This window comes from Coptis chinensis, chromosome 6 (assembly GCF_015680905.1).
Source record: "Coptis chinensis isolate HL-2020 chromosome 6, ASM1568090v1, whole genome shotgun sequence".
NCBI classification, from domain to species: domain Eukaryota; kingdom Viridiplantae; phylum Streptophyta; class Magnoliopsida; order Ranunculales; family Ranunculaceae; genus Coptis; species Coptis chinensis.
The window spans coordinates 50891732-50908859 of record NC_141461.1 but is presented as its reverse complement, the minus strand read 5'-3'; the positions used below and the strand labels follow the sequence as shown (position 1 = coordinate 50908859).

Below are 17128 nucleotides of genomic sequence, written 5' to 3'. Positions count from 1 at the left end.
TTCCACCATGTCGCCAATGTATATCTCGATCCCCTTTCGAATCTTGCCTTCAACATCTTTTCCCCCAACCGCTGAAAGGTTGCACCGGCATTTTTCAAGCCGGGCGGGCATCCGGGTGTAAAGAGGTGCCACCTCTACCACGAAGGTGGTTTTCTTGGTCCGCCCATACATCGCGACTGATTGTATCCCATCGACGCATCCATGAAGGAAAACACCTTATATCCCGCCGTTCTATCCACTAGCTCATCCACCGGCGGCATGGGGTAACAATCTTTTGGGCATTCCTTATTTACATCTGTGAAGTCCACACACATTCTAACCTTACCGTTCTTTTTGGCACCACACCACATTCGGACACCCACTCAGAAACTCTACCTCCCTTATGATCCCCCTCCTCCTTCAAATTGCACTACCACCTCCTCGCGGATACCTTCTGCATATTTGGTTCTTATGCTCCTCATCTTTTGTCTTACTGGTTTAGCATCTTTATTCATATGCAAGTGATGACAGGCATATTCAGGGTCTAAACCAGTGATATCCTCGATTACCCATGCAAATACATCAGTATTGTCCATCAAAAACTGCACCAGCTTGCGTTTCCATTCTTCCGGCAAGTCGGCTCCCACCGAGGTAAACTTTTCTTCATCTCCCACCCCAAGGTTCACTACTTCCACCTCATCCAAAGTTTTCGGTCCCAGCGGAGGCTCGTACACCCCTATCTCCGCGCCTCCTCGTGAATCGCTATCGCGATCCCTATTTCATGTGACGGCTCCTCCCCTTTGGTACCACGGACCATATTTTTTACTGTAACCTGATAGATGTTCTGTGCTGCCACTTGATCCCCCCTTATTTCATACGTTCCCCATTAGCCGAAGCGGACCACCCGTAAAATGTCGATGGGATGGCCTTCATTTCGTGGATCCATTTTCTCCCTAGGATGGCATTATACCGAGCCGGAATCCACCACCATAAATCGTGAACACCGTCGTAGGTAGGGCGGCAGAATCGGTAACATCAATTCCCCCATAGGCTCTGTCATCTGCTACCATTGAACCCATACAGATTGGTTTGAGGAGCTTTCAACCGCTCCCTCATCGATATTCATTTCCTCCATGGCCCCTTTAAACAACAAATCCATCGAACTTCCGCAGTCTATCAACACTCTCTTTACCAAATAATTACCCATCGCTATAGTAATCACCAACGCATCCTCATGCGGGGAAGTCACTGATTCCAAGTCTTTTGGGGTGAACATTATGCCTTCCTCACCCTTCGCGATTCCCCCCACTAACCGCGGGTATCTTTGACGACCTCGCTCACCTGCTGTAGACTTGCTGTCCTTCTCACCTTTTCTCTATGTGCATTTCTCCCTAGGGTTTCTCCACTAAAGATGACATTGATGGTACCTAGAATTCTAGCTGGAGCAGGCACTCTCTCGGCTTGGCGAACCTCTGCGACAAACTCCCTGAGCATCCCCTTTTCAATCATTCTCTCCACTAACCACTTCAAAGCATAACATTCATTCGTGGCATGATTCCCCGATCGATGATATGCACAGAATGGCTTCCCTTCTATTGCCACCGGTGTGCTCCGCGGACCCTCAAAGTACTGTTGCTGTGGCCCCTTAATCAGCGGCAAAATTTCCTCTAAGGGTCTGTTAAGCGGTGTTTGTTCGATTTCTCGGTATGGTTTCCTCTCCCGGATATCCCTTCGCGCATGATATCCCGTCTTGTCGTCCGGCTCCGCTATCCCCTTTATACCCTCCTTTCTCTTTTCATCCATTCTCGCTATTTTCCTTTTCGATCGTCTCGATCGACGACAGACCGCGACCTTTCCCCGCTCTTTTTTTGTTCCTTTTATGTTCCTCTGCATTATATCTTCAGTGGCGTATGTATTTTTCCACCTTGGGATATAAAGCATGCAACGGCGTGATTTCGATTTTGAAACCGACTCATGAACCCCGGTTCCCCGCCCTCAAACCGTGTTGGAAGGCTATTACCGCGGTATGTTCTTCCAAATTTTCAACTCTCAATGTCTCCTCCTTAAACCTGCACAGAAACTCTCTCAATGATTCAGCAGACCTTTGTTTTATGTTGAACAAAGCCGCGATATCAACCACCCTTCTTTTCTGGTGTATGAAGTGGTCAACAAACGCGCGCTCCAGTTCTTCAAACCTTTTGATGCTCCGCGACGCCAACCGATAATACCAATCCGAGGCTCCCCCTTTTAAACTTGCGGGGAACATCATGCAGCGAAGCCCATCATACTTACTCTCCTGCCACAACGGCATCTGCTGCCGGAAATGGTGCAAATGATTCGCCGGGTCTCCCTTCCCATCATACCTCTCAAACCTGGGTTGGGAGAACCTCTTAGGCACCTACGAATTCCATATCGAATCCGCCAGTGGATTTTTGTTGAGGCTTGCAACCTCCTTCTGCGTAGCACTCTGGTTTGCTTTTTCTGCTGCGCGGGTTATCTCCCTATCCTTCTCAATCATAGCCTTTACTACCTCCAACGTGACACCCACCGTTGGTTCTGCGTCCGGTGGTGGGTACTCCTTATTTTCCCCTTCCACTTCACGCTCGATGCTTACTCCGCTCTGTTTCCCCATGTGTACTCTCTCTCTTTCTCAACTCATCATTCTCATTTCAGAGTTCGGCTATCTCTTCCTAGAGAAGTTTGGTAGCGTCCGCCCGCCCACGCCGATATATTTCTTCCTCACGCTTCTTTTCCTCCTCCCCTACCCTTTCCACCTCGGTGCTCTCTGTTTCCTCCACCATTTCTCTAATCGTGGCTTTCTTAGGTCTCCCTACTCCTCTTTTCACTACAGTAGCCATTTTAGTTTTCGGCTCCCCATAGACGGCACCAAAATGTAACTACAAGAATTACCCCCAATGGAATTACTAGTCTTCTCCTTACTCTTCCCTCCGTCCTCTTTTCTTTTTCTCTCTCTTTGTCTTTATACATCCTTTTCCCTCAACCGCTCCCTCTCGTTCGTTCATTCATCTTGATCCTCTCGTCTCGACCTTTGCCACCGTCCCCGCCAGTTTACCGCAGCTTCTGGTGGTTAGGGTTCTCATGGGTTCCTATCTGCCGCACCCATCGTCCCTTCCTTACTCTCCCATCGCCCACTCACCACCCCGCCATATACCCGCAATTCTCGGCGGGTATCGTGCCGCGTCTTAGATCCGTTGCACTCGGTCTTCTCTCCACTATTCTGTATTCGGGCCATTCGCCACCCATGGTGTCACACGTCATGAATTTGACCCCTACAATATAAACAATTGTAATCTCTTTAGAATTCAATCAAGTAAATATACACTGAACTGATGTCTTTGAAGAATTGGAACACTTGGAGAAACGATTTGAAGTTCCTGAAGTAGAAATTGATCCTGTAATAGTAGAGACAGAAGCACATGATCCGGATGTATCTGAAACTGTAGTACATGACATTTCCCCTTCTACATCAATAACTGAAGATCTCGATCAAAATGCTCCGCCTCAGGTACCTCCTATAACCTTTAATGAGTCTGTTGGGGTAGAAAGTCTTGAACCTAGACAATCACAAAGAGCTGGTAAGGGAGTTCCTAAGAAACAATATGAACCAGACATCAAAGCCAATGCTAAATGCCCTATAGCTAACTCTATGTCTAACCATACCCTTTCTGAAACCCATGCACTTGTCATAAATCAATTGTCTATTGTATCTATTCCTAGTAACGTGCAGGATGCTTTGAAAGATTCAAAATAGAAAAAAAAAAAAAAAAAAAAAATGAAGAAATTGGAAGCCCTTCAAAAGAATGTAACATGGGAGGTAGTTGATATGCCTGTTGGAATGAAGACTATTGGATGTCATTGGGTGTTTACTGTGAAGCTTAATGCAGATGGAACTATTGATAGATATAAGGCGAGATTGTTTGCCAAGGGATACACACAGCGTTATGGAATTGATTACGAGGAGAGTTTCGCACCTGTAGCGAAAATCAATACAGTTCGAATTTTAATTTCACTTGCAGTAAATAGAGATTGGCCCTTGTACCAGCTTGATGTGAAGAATGCATTCCTGAATGGGAACTTGGAGGAGGAAGTATACATAGATATGCCTCCAGGTGTGAAGAACTATCCCAAAGATGTTGGGAAGGTATGTAAACTGAAAAAGGTTTTGTATGGCCTAAAACAGTCTCCAAGAGCTTGGTTTGGAAGACTTACACAATCAATGAAATTTTTGGGTACAAACAGAGCAATTCTGAGCATACCTTGTTTATCAAACACAAGGATGGTAAGATTACAGCTCTAATTGTGTATGTTGATGATATGATCGCTACAGGAGATGATCCGAAGGAAATACATGAATTGCAGAAGTATTTGTCGAAGGAATTTGAAATGAAGGATCTAGGACAACTGAAGTATTTTCTGGATATTTAAGTTGCAAGGTCTAAAAGGGGATTTCACTCTCACAGAGGAAGTATGTCCTTGATTTGCTTGCTGAAACCGAGATATTGAATTACAAACCGATGGAGACACCCATTGAGATGAATCATGGACTCGCCATTCACTCTGACCAAGTTCCTACTGATAAAAGCAGGTATCAGCGTCTTGTAGGAAGGTTAATCTATTTATCTCATACTAGACCTGATATTGCTTATGTTGTGAGTGTGGTTAGTCAATTTATGCATTGTCCTAGTGAAGAACATATGGATGCAGTCTTTCGTATACTGAAGTATTTGAAAAAAGCACCTGGCAAAGGTTTACTATTTGGAAGGTATGATGCATTGGATATTGTTGGATGCACAGATGTAGATTGGGCTGGTGATAAAATTGATAGACGGTCTACATCAGGATATTTCACTTTTGTCAGTGGAAATCTTGTCACTTGGCGTAGTAAGAAGCAGAAAGTTGTTGCCAGATCGAGTGCAGAAGCTGAATTTCGAGGTATGGCACAAAGAGTATGTGAATTGTTATGGATTCGTACTATCTTGATGGAATTGGGCTTTGAACTTCAAAAGCCTATGGAGTTACATTATGATAATAAAGCCGCCATTCAAATTGCACATAATCCAGTTCAGCATGATAGGGCAAAGCATGTGGAGGTTGATCGTCATTTTATTAAAGAAAATCTTGACAGGAAGGTTATTCGTTTTCCTTTTGTAACTTCTGAGGAGCAATTAGTTGATGTTCTTACCAAAGGTGTATCCCACAAGGTGTTTGACAGCTCAGTTGACAAGTTGGGCATGATTGACATCTATGCACCAACTTGAAGGAGAGTGTAGAAAGTTGTATTCTGCTTTCTGTATATAGGGCGCGAGTCGCACCCAGATATGATGTGGATAGAGCGCAACCCGCTCTCAGACGTTCGGGATGTCCAATGAATTGAGTGCTACACGCGCCCTTCTCTAGCGCGGCCTGCGCCTCAAGTGATAGTGATTTGAGCGCGACCTGCGCTAGTCTCAAGTGTAAACAGGGTGCGACCCACGCCCCATGTTTCTCAAGCCACCGAATTTTATTCATTCCTATTTTGTAAACTCTATATAAACAATTGTAATATCTTTAGAATTCAATCAAGTAAATATATACTTAATTGAATTGAATCCTCAAGTTCTACAATTTCAAATAGGACTAAGTTTTTCACCTAGCTTCTTCTCGAATAACAAACTTACTAACAGCGCAAAGTTTTAGAACGGACAAACTGTTTGATTGGGACAACAAATTCATTATAAAGACATAAGCCAAAGTTCCAAACTAAATATCAGTTTTCAGCTCAACTCCATACGAGTCATTAAACTTTTTTAAATTAGGTGTATTTCCAATAATATTTGTTGTTTCATTAATTATCACTAGGCCGCATAATTAATGTGTTAGAACATGAATAAAACAAACATCAAAGAAAGCTAACCATTCAGTGTCTGCACGCCTCTTAATGAACTCATTCACAACCTGTTGAAACCATAAAGAAATTTTGATAGCATCCACATAAATAAATTTAAGGTAAAAAAATTAAATAAAAAATAACTTCTGCATGAACTAAGGCGCAAATAGAATGAAATTCATTCAGAATCAGGAACACATAAAAGATTGATAAGAAAGTTACTATTCCGTACATTTTGTTGGAATATTGTTGGGGGAGACCTCGTTAATGAAGTGAAGTTTGTCCTTCAAACTAACAGTATGCCTAAGGGTCTAAACTCCATTCATTTGCTTAGTTCCTATCCTTCAACAATCTCGAACTATAGACACATTTCTTGTTGGAATGCAACCTACAAATGCACAGCCAAGATTCTTTTAAAAACATTGACACCTGTTGTGAAATCTATAGGAAGCATGAACCAGTCTGCCTTTGTTCCCAAAAGCTCAATTCAATTCAAGACAAATTACTTTTGCCTCATGAACACCGCAGAACCGCCTATACAAAGAAACATATTTCACCTAGGTTTCCCCTTAATATTGACACGAGTAAGGTCTATTCTATCATACAGTTGCTTGGGAAGCTGTTGAGAAAAGAGTGCCTGTAAGACTTAATTGTCCACCCAGACTCCAGAACTGGATCAAGTTTTGTTTTTCAATCCCCTGTTTCTCAATTTTTGTAAACGGAACATCTAAAGGGTATTTCAAAGGAATGAGGCGTTTGAGACAGAAGAATCCCGACCCATCTCCCCACCATCGATTAGTTAATATTATGGAAACACTGGGTTGTCTTCTTCTTCAGAATTTGATATCAGGAAGGATTGAAGCCCTGGGCAAGAAGGCCAAAGTTTTTAACTTATTATTTGTAGTAGATCTTTTACCGTTACTCAAAGGATATGTGAACTCTATGGATGCTTTCAGGGGTACTTGGAACCAAATTTCAGACTAAAGGTGAACAACTTCAAAAACAACTTTGTTGATTATAGAAATGAACCAAGCGGAACTGAGAGTCAACTACTAGCTGATATAGTTGATGTGCAACTAGCAGCACCACCTGTCACTTATTCAGGACTACCCTTAATGGCTACAAGATTGGGTATCACTGTATCAGGGACTGGAAGGCAAGGCATTTCCAGGGAGGCTGCAGATGATTTATTCTGTTCTTTCAACCTCCAATGTCTGTCCCAGATTTATGTCCTGCCAAGCAGGCAAGCTCAGTACTAGAACAGCTTACAAAGATATGCACCAAATTGCTTTGGAGTGGTCTAGATATCAACCTTGGCATGTTGTTAAGAATAAAATTATGAAGGATATACACTGTATTTACAAGGATAACTTAAGGAGTTAGAGGATAACTTCCAAGTCAGGTTACTTACAAACTCACTTGCCATTGTGGTGGACTATTAGGAACTAATATATGATTAAAAAATGTGTGTGGGTATGTAAGCCCTGAAGCTGATCAAGACAGACAAACTAACACAGATGCTACCTTATCTGCTGCAAGGGCTGGGTTTGGTTGTGTCATTAGGATTTAGGAACACTGAAGGAGTAATACTAGACTATACAGGTTCAAAAGACTTGCATTATGTTATCTTTCAAGAACTGTTTATGAACACAAAGGATGTGTGCTGCACCATCAGAATAAGGTGGAAGTGGCTACATATTCTATAAGAGCAACCATCCTACCAGGAATTAAGAAGCGTCCTTCCTCCTTAGCACTCCCTTAACCTGACCAGGGCAATACAAGGACTGGCTACATGTTACTTGAGCCTCGCCTTTTGTACATGTCTATAGGGAGACAAATAGATGTGCAGATTGTTGGGGTTTATACCAATACCAATCGATTCTCCCACTACACAAATAATTTGTATTTGAACACACTTCAACTCTAGACAAATTCGAAATATCAACTACAACCTATACTAACATGTCCAACTTGCTAAACAACTATTAACAACAAATAATAATGTAAAGCAGAATTAAAACAAACGACAACACAAAAATATACCATGGTTCGGCCAATGGTGCCTACTTCCACAAGAGCTAGTTCTTTATAAAGTGGGAAGGAAGATTACAATCTCTCCTTTCAGCCTCTCACCTTACTAAATCACTCTTATCTCTTTACAAGGTTGTCTCTCTGTAAAGGTTATCTCTCAATCTTGATAGCTTTCAAGATTGGGTTTTCTCTGACATTTGTGCTGCCTCTCGTGTGTTTTATGGGTGTTAGGTTTTGCCAAAAACCTTAACTCTTATTGCAAACTTGCGGTCCCAATTTTCTTCTGAAAATAGACTTGGGCGCGGGTCGCGCTGAAGGTATTGGAAGTCTTCAACGGCATGGGCGTGGGTCGCGCCTTGGTCAAGGCCAATCTGAACGCGGGTCGCGCTCAAACATTTCCACGCATAATGAACTCCTTTTCTCTCTCCTCATGTGAGGGATAAAGCCAACAATCTCCCCCTCCCGAACAGTGAGGGGGCTTTCTCCATGCAATTTCCAAATCAACAGGAAGAGTGTGTTGCTATTCCGGCAATAGCACAACAAACATCAAACTTACCTTCGGTAAGACTTTGGTCATCATATCTGACCCGTTCTTGTTGGTATGGATCTTCTCGATACACAAATGCTTGTCTTCGAGTACTTCTCTAATCCAATGATAACGCACGTATATGTGCTTGGATCTAGAATGAAAACTCGGATTCTTGCTCAAATGGATGACACTCTGATTGTCACATAGAACTACAAACTGTTTATGCTTTAGCCCTAGCTCGTCGAAGAACCTCTTTATCCATAGCAACTCTTTGCAACACTCACTGGCTGCAATAGACTCGACTTCTGTAGTGGAGAGGGCAACACACTTTTACAACTTTGATTGCCAAGAAACTGTTCCCCCTGCAAAAGTAACCAGATAACCGGAGGTGGACTTCATCGAGTCAACATCACCTGCCATGTCTGCATCAGTGTAGCCTTCAAGTAAGGGCTTATTTCCACCAAAGCACAAACACAATTTGGAAGTGCCCTTAAGATATCTCAGTATCCACTTAACACCTTCCCAATGCTCCTTCCCCGGATTTGACAGAAAACGGCTTATAACGCCCACGGCGAAAGTAATATCCGGTCTTGTACACACCATGGCATACATCAAACTACTCACTGCAGATGCATAAGGAATCTTTTCCATCTGACTCTGCTCATGCTCACCCTTTGGACACATCTCTTTGGTCATGCAGAACTAGCCACCAAGCGGACAACTGACTGGTTTCGTTTGATCTATGTTGAATCTCTTCAACACCTTCTCAATGTAGCTTTCTTGCAAAAGCCACAACTTCCCACTCTTTCTGTCATGAGTGATCCGCATCCCAAGTATCTGTTTTGCTTTACCCAAATCCTTCATCTCAAAGGACTTACTCAAGTCTTTCTTCAGTTTGGATATCTTGTTGATGTTTGGGCCAACTATCAACATATCATCCACATACATCAATAACACTATGAAATCCCCATCTGAAAATTTCTGAACAAACACACAATGATCGGAAGCAAACTTCTTGTATCTTTGCTTCGCCATAAAGGAATCAAACTTTATGTATCACTGTCTCGGTGCTTGCTTCAACCCATACAAGCTATTTATCAACTTGCATACTAGGTGCTCTTTGCCTTTGACCTCAAACCCCTCTGACTGGTCCATGTAGACATCTTTTTCAAGGTCTCCATGAAAAAAAAGTTGTCTTAACATCTAGCTGCTCAACCTCTAGGTTCATACTTGCACCAAAACCTAATACCACCCGGATAGAAGTCATCTTCACTACAGGAGAGAAAATGTCATCAAAGTCAATACATTTTCTTTGACTGAATCCTTTCACAACAAGGCGAGTTTTGTGCCTTGGGTGAGGATTGTTCTCCTCATGCTTGACTTTGTATATCCACTTATTCTTGAAAAAATTTCGTCCTTGCGGTTTCTCAACTAACTCATAAGTGTGATTCTTATGCAAAGAATCTATCTCGTCATACATGACCTTCAACTACTTTTCTTTGTCTGTACCTTCAAGTGCCTCTTGATAGTACATAAGTTCTCCACCATCCGATAGTAGCATGTACGTATGTGGTGGATACCTGGTTGAAGCTAGTCTCTCTCTGTTTGACCTCCTTGCCCTATCTGCTGGTGCCTCAGGAGGATGCACTTCTGCTTGCTCTGGTGGTGGTTCATGCATCTCATCTGCATTTTCTATATCAATAGTTTTTATCCAATCATGAGCAATAGGATTCTCATCATGAGCTTCAAACTCATAGTTCTCTACATTCTCAATGCCTTCTACACGTTCCACAGTAGAAATAACTTCTGGTTCTGAATCAACAAGATCATTGGTGAAAGCCTGTAGCTTCTCACCCTCCTCAAAGTCTGCTATGGTTTGGTCTTCCAGGAACACAACATCTCGACTTCGGATTACCTTCTTGTTAATCGGATCATAGAGTTTGTAACCAAACTTTTCATCTCCATAACCCAGAAAAATGCACTGCTTGGCTTTGTTATCAAGCTTGGATCTCTCATCCTTCGGAATATGCACAAATGGCATGCACCCAAATACCCTCAAGTATCCATGATCAACATCTTTGCCTGACCATACTCTCTCTAGATAGTCACTATTCAGAGGCTTTGACGGTGATAGGTTGATCACATGCACGGCTGTACGCATTGCTTCTACCCAGTAGGTTCTAGGTAGCTTAGAGTGAGACATCATGCATCTCATCCTTTCTATAATGGTACGGTTCATTCTCTCTGCTATTCCATTCTGTTGTGGTGTCTTAGGAACGGTCTGCTCATGACGAATCCCATGACTCTGGCAATACTCTTCAAACGGCCCAATGTACTCACCCCCATTATCTGAGCGAATACACTTCAACAACTTCCCAGTCTCTCTTTCCACCATGCTGTGGAATTTCTCAAACACGCCAAGTATTTCATCCTTGGTCTTCAGACTATAGGCCCATATCTTTCTTGACGCATCATCAATGAAGGTCAAGAACTATGAAGCTCCCCCATGGGACTTCACTTTTATAGGACCACATAAGTCTGTGTACACTAGTTCAAGGACATTATCCTTTCTATGAGACAGGAATCTTTGGAAAGACACCCTGTGTTGTTTTCCTACCAAACAGTGAATACATGTATTTAAATGTGTACCTTTAATGTCTGGCAAGGCCTTTTGCTTAGCAAGAACTTCCATCCCTTTTATGCCCATGTGACACAGCCTCTTGTGCCACAGTTCGGAGGAAGAAGCTTCTTCGCATTCACTTCTACTTTACACAAACTAGCATGTGTTTTGTAAAGAGAGCAAGTTTTCTTTCCTTCCTCGCTACAATGGAACCTCTGCTTTCGGTTCCATACCCATTTACCAAACGAGTTTACAAAGCCATCGCCATCTAATTTCCGGCCGAATTAGGTTTCATCAGATGTCGGGGACATGTCTTACATTCTTGAGTGTCAAGGTGTAGCCGACATTGGTTTCTACATAAACATCTCCAATGCCTATAATCTTCAAGACGCCACTGTTGCCCATCCTCACTTCACCATATTCACCACAGGTGTAGGTAGTGAAGAATCCCCTGTGCGGAGTGACGTGATAGGATGCTCCTGTATCTATCACCCACTCTGTATCCTGACATGAGGTACTAAGACAGCACACACCATAATCTGACACAATTCCCACTAGGTCGTCGACTAGTGCGGTAGTATTTCTACCTGTGTTTCCGTTCCTCTGCACCATGTATTCATGTACACAGTTATTCTTCTCATCTCAATCTATTCAATGTTCTGCACTCATATCTAAAGTGGCCCTTGGTGGCACAATAGTAACATTGCCTCTCTGCCTTAAGAATTCTAGCTTCACCCCTAGATTTACTTCTGTCATCACCTCTAGAACGAGATGGTTTTCTGTATCTACCTCTCCCCCATTTCTCTATGACAAGGATCTCTGAGTGTGAGGAGTTTCTTTTTAAACTCCTTCTAGTCTCCTCATTCAACAAAGACGTGTTAGCCATCTCCATGGTAACAATTCCATCCTTGGCTGCTCCGTGTAGAGAGACTGCTAATGTCTCCCAACTTTTGGGTAGAGAGCTTAATAGAAATAAAGTCTCAACTTCGTCTCCCAAATCAATCTTCATCAAATGCATCTGATTGATGGTATTCTGTAATTCGTTAAGATGCTCAGACATTGAAGAACCTTCTTGGTACTTCGTGTCGGCAAACTTCTTAACGACCAGCACTTTGTTTCCGCCCGACTTCCTCTCATAAAGGTCTTCGAGTTTCTTCCACAAACCAAAAGCCGTAGTCTCTTGGGATACATGGTGAAAGACACTGTCGTCAATCCACTGTCAAATGTACCCAATTGCTTGTCTGTCAAGCTTGCTCCACTCAGCCGCGGCAACCGCTTCCGGTTTTTCTCCTCCATTCTCAATGGGTTGTGTCAAGTGCTTGCAATATAGCAAGTCTTTCATCTTGGCTTTCCAAATGGTGTAGTTCTTCCTATTCATACTCGTCATGCGAGTGTTCACGAAATGGTCCATTTCTACAAGTTATTTAAACTCAAATCTTCTCTCAGGAATTTTGTCAAACACCTTCCGACCAAGATTTGGATAACACCCTAGGCTAATCTAACCAAGGCTCTGATACCACTTGTTGGGGTTTATACCAATACCAATCGATTCCCCCACTACACAGATAATTTGTATTTGAACACACTTCAACTCCAAACAAATTCTAAATATCAACTACAGCCTATACTAATATGCCCAACTCGCTAAACAACTATTAACAACAAATAATAATGTAAAGCAGAATTAAAGCAAACCACAACACAAAGATATACCGTGGTTCGGCCAATGGTGCCTACTTCCACAAGAGCTAGTTTTTTATAAAGTGAGAAGAAATATTACAATCTCTCATTTCAGTCTCTCACCTTACTAGATCACTCTTATATCTTTAAAGGGTTGTCTCTCTATAAAGGTTATCTCTCAATCTTGATAGCTTTCAAGATTGGGTTTTCTCTAACTTTTGTGCTGCCTCTCGTGTGTTTTATGGGTGTTAGATTTTGCCAAAAACTCTAACTCTTATTGCAAACTCGCGGTCCCAATTTTCTTCTGAAAATAGATTTGGGCGCGGGTCACACCTCGGGCAAGACCAAGTTAAGCGCGGGTCGCGCTGAAGGTACTGGAAGTCTTCCACAGCATAGGCGCGGGTTGCGCCTTGATTAAGGCCAATCTGAGTGCGGGTGGTGCTCAAACATTTCCACGCAGAATGAACTCCTTTTCTCTCTCCTCATGTGAGAGATAAATCCAACACAGATCGACTACCTAGCTACTCATGCTTTAGATCAAGATTGCCATTACTTTGTCCTCCGGTCTCCTGATGAACAACTAACTAAGAATTTTGTAAAAGCGGACGAAGAAGGTAAGATTTACCAGCGATTGAGGGCAGGGTCGGCTCAAGCCAAAGTGTGGCCTTAGGCGATGCCTTTATTTGCGAGGCCTTTATTTCTAATGCCATCTATAATCACCAAAAAAAAAATTCATCAGATATTCACAATTTTATTATAAATTAAGAGCGAAAATCTAGTATTATGACTCAAATCGAACGAAAAAACGATAAGAACGTAACCAAATAAACATCAAAACTATAAATAAATAAAATAATAGATTCATATTGAAATAAAAAAACAAAAAAAAAAAAAAACAAAAACAAAACAAATTTCACAAAAACTATGAGCATTAGATGATGAATTGATGATTAACTGTTTAGAACTCAAAAGTGAAATTGACAAATGGTTAAACTTGAAATTGGTGAAATAGAACAAGTGAGAGAGAAAAAAGATTTAATGAGAGAAGTGTAATGACAATTTCTTTAATTAAGACAAGTTAATTAAGATAGAAAAGAAGAAAATGCATAGAATGTGGAGATTCTTTCACTAAACGTGGAATTTTCAATTTGTTTTTATTCTTCCAATGAAACAATTTGATTAAATGAGCACACTCCTACAAAAACTGAAATTACTATGCACTTGTAGTCATTGGATTCATATTAATACATCGAGATGTCATTTGTACGGTGGACTATTGGATTGTATACACTCCACATTAATTCACTCCGAAATTTAGTGCGTGGATAGAAAACCCATTTGTAAACAAATTGACTATCATATCCTTTTTTGGTATTTTTTTTCTTTATAAAATTAGGTAATAATAAACAAATATGTGGATAAATTAGGAAATATGAGGCCTTTCAAATTTGAGGCCTTAGGCGGCCGCCTAACTCGCCTAAGGGTTGAGCCGGCACTGATTGAGGGTCTGCCTAACCTTGACATCTTGATTAAAAAAAAAGTTAATATTCAACTCAAATAATAGTTGAACTCGTCTATATTTTTTTTACTGGACTGGAAAATGGACATATACTGTACCCTGCTTTTCAACGTCTACTTTGCTTTAATAAAACACCTGCCAAGTTCCCAAGTTGCTATTTACCTATCACATTTTACGCAGACAAAAGAGTTGGCACGAAATAAACATAAATTTCCAGAGTCATGATTCTTTTGCACAAAAATATTTTAACAATATAGAAAGACTTTATATTTCTTACTTTAGATCTGAGCTCATCCGCTAAATCTTTTTGAAGGCTCTCAGATGGAGATGGCTTTCCTGCTCTCAGGCACACTCCATGAGTGACTGACCGGAACAAGCATCTTCCATCTCCTGGTATACCTGCAGAAGAAACTAATAATGCATGTCAAAACAGTCTCACAGTGCAAGAGTTTCTGCACAATATATTAAACGAAAGTTTGCAAGTTCAATCAAAATAATACGAAAGGTAAAACTATATCTAAACAAGTTAGTAAATATGTAATGTGCCGAAAAGGTATTCTGATTTCGTTATCAATATCATAAAATAACCTTTCCTGATTATCAAAAATTGATGGAATCATATTGGGGATATCAATTAAGGAAGTAAGTCTGACACAAAAAATTGTTATAAATTTATTTCAGAATCTGGGCAAAAGATGAAAATTGAAACGAAAACAAACAAATTGAAGAAACAACGAGTAAAAACCCAACCTAATCCATGGTCCATTATGATCACTAAAAAACTTGACGACGAAGAAACCAACTTAATTTCAAACTAACAGGACACAAATAAATTGAAATAAAAAACAACACATGCAAGTGCAAGTGCAAGAAAAGAATATATATAATACAGAATGGCATGAAGTACTTTAACAAGAAAGAATCATTCATTTTTAAAACACATACGAATTGTTTGTACTTGAGGAAGATCATCCATGCTAATAACATAGCACCAAAAACGTTTTCTTTTAATAAGTGAGTGAGAAACCCTTTACCTATCAATGATCTCTTTTGCTGTCTTAATTAGTAAAGAAGAAGAAGAAGCAACGCCGCATTTCTGGAATCTTTACCTTTTGTGGTTCAGATGCTAGGCCTAGGATTTTAGAATCAGATTCCTAAAATGCTGTTGTTGGCGCCAACTAAATATTCTCATTCCCTGACGTGGCCGAGAATACTCCAAACTCATGACGTAACTTGAGAGAGTGATTGAGTGAGAGCAAGTGCGCCACCAGGCAAAAGTCATGGGCCAAACTTGAAAATTAATGGCAACTGCTCCCCTAGTGTGAAAATTAGGAGGGTGCTATGCTATATGGATTGACATCAAAGCTAAACTGTCTTGGTTCGTGGACGGAAGTTAATTGCTTATTAGCGAACCTGAGATTTGTTTATTTCAAATAGCAAAATATACCAAAGAAATGGTGTACCACTTATAATTAAGTAGATGAAAAACAAACAGCCATAAGCACTCATAAGTAGGAAAAAACAAACTGAAATCATATTTAAATTCAAGCTATAAGTGTAAAATTAATACAAAATACAACACCTTTTTACATTACATTTATTTACTTCAATTCTTATGCCACGCTGTGGCAAACAGTTCGAGAATTGGGTCCTCATACCCTCTTTCATTTGTCTTCAAATCTTTGCACAGAATGGACTGGTGACCCACTTCACCATCCTCTTTCTTCTGTGTTTCTTTCTTTGTTCCCATTTCTAGTATTTCCTTATAAGTTGGTTGGACCATTTTCCTTTCCTTGTCATGGGCCTCCTTGCACACATCTTCATTCTTCTCCATGAATAGAATATCCCTGAAAGAACTCTTGGTTTTTGTTACATCTTCACAACTTCCTACCATTGAGTCAGTTGTGCAAGCTCTGTCTTCAGTACTGTCATCATCATTTACATGAATTGGTGCATTGGTGTCGTTGTGACGTTCTTCGATTGATGCCAATTCGTTTGCATGGTCATGACTATTGGTGTCAATCATAATCTCCTTCTCCGTCACAACATGAATTCCCCAGTCGGTTAATGTGACAATCAAAAAATTCAATATGGTGATTAAACAGCTCAATGCCCAATCAAAAAACGGCACTCGATGCATCACCATCAATAACTTGTCCGCTACATCATCAAATTTATCTGGAACAGTCTCTGAGACTTGCACAAGCATTTCGATCTTGTCAAACAAATAGGCCGACGGTGGAAATAAATCCTCAGATCTCCTTTCTAACATCAAGATATGATGATCTATTAAAGAAAGAACTGACAAACATTGACATTGCATGGCGTAGACAATAGGTGCCAAAAATGTGGCCACTTTGTTTATTAGAATCCCTGTTGGGCCATTAATATTTTCAGCTCTGGTATACGCCTTGTGAGCTATGATTAGAATTGCAAGTCCCCAAGTGTGCAAAGGTTGATGCCTTCTAGTACTGTTCCTTGTATTCCCCATTGAAGAGACCTAATTAATACACACATTGTTAATCACATACGGCAACAATATTCCTGCATGTTAATTGAAAAACATACCTTAGATTGAATTGACATCCCTGCTTCCATTCCTTATTTTGATAATAATGTTACTACCACACCTGTTCATTTAATAACAAATTGAGTTACAAATGAATTTAATGGAAAAGAGAAAGAGGAACACACCTTAAAAAATGGTGATGTAAAAGATCAGATTCCAAAATAAGAAGAAGAACAAGAGGAAAATAAAACGGTTGGCTTCAGTAGGCCTAGTCTTTGACAAGTGTTTGTTGTCACATATATTTCGATGATGTTTATTTTCATCCACCACCCACTTTTGTATATCGAAGTTAGGCCCGGCCTAGCCCAGCCCAT

At 40.8% G+C, this 17128-nt stretch overlaps 1 protein-coding gene across 7 annotated transcripts in view; it reads right to left on the bottom strand.

Annotated features, from left to right (window-relative positions):
• The window catches only part of LOC147493442 (OVARIAN TUMOR DOMAIN-containing deubiquitinating enzyme 4-like), a 34870-nt gene extending 19584 nt beyond the window's left edge, over positions 1–15286 (bottom strand). For 4 of the 7 annotated variants that reach the window (XM_086566837.1, XM_086566838.1, XM_086566841.1 and 1 more), the window contains exons 1-3: positions 15191–15284; positions 14523–14656; positions 5894–5934 (exon numbers count right to left, since the gene is read on the bottom strand). In XM_086566837.1, the coding sequence (XP_086422963.1) occupies positions 5894–5934; positions 14523–14656; positions 15191–15221 (206 nt within the window). In that variant the 5' untranslated portion in view covers positions 15222–15284. Of the gene's footprint in view, positions 1–5893; positions 5935–14522; positions 14657–14995; positions 15082–15190 lie in introns of those variants that run through there. The other 3 variants (XM_086566840.1, XM_086566842.1, XM_086566843.1) reach the window with 2 other exon arrangements.
• Between the last annotated feature and the right edge of the window lie 1842 nt (positions 15287–17128).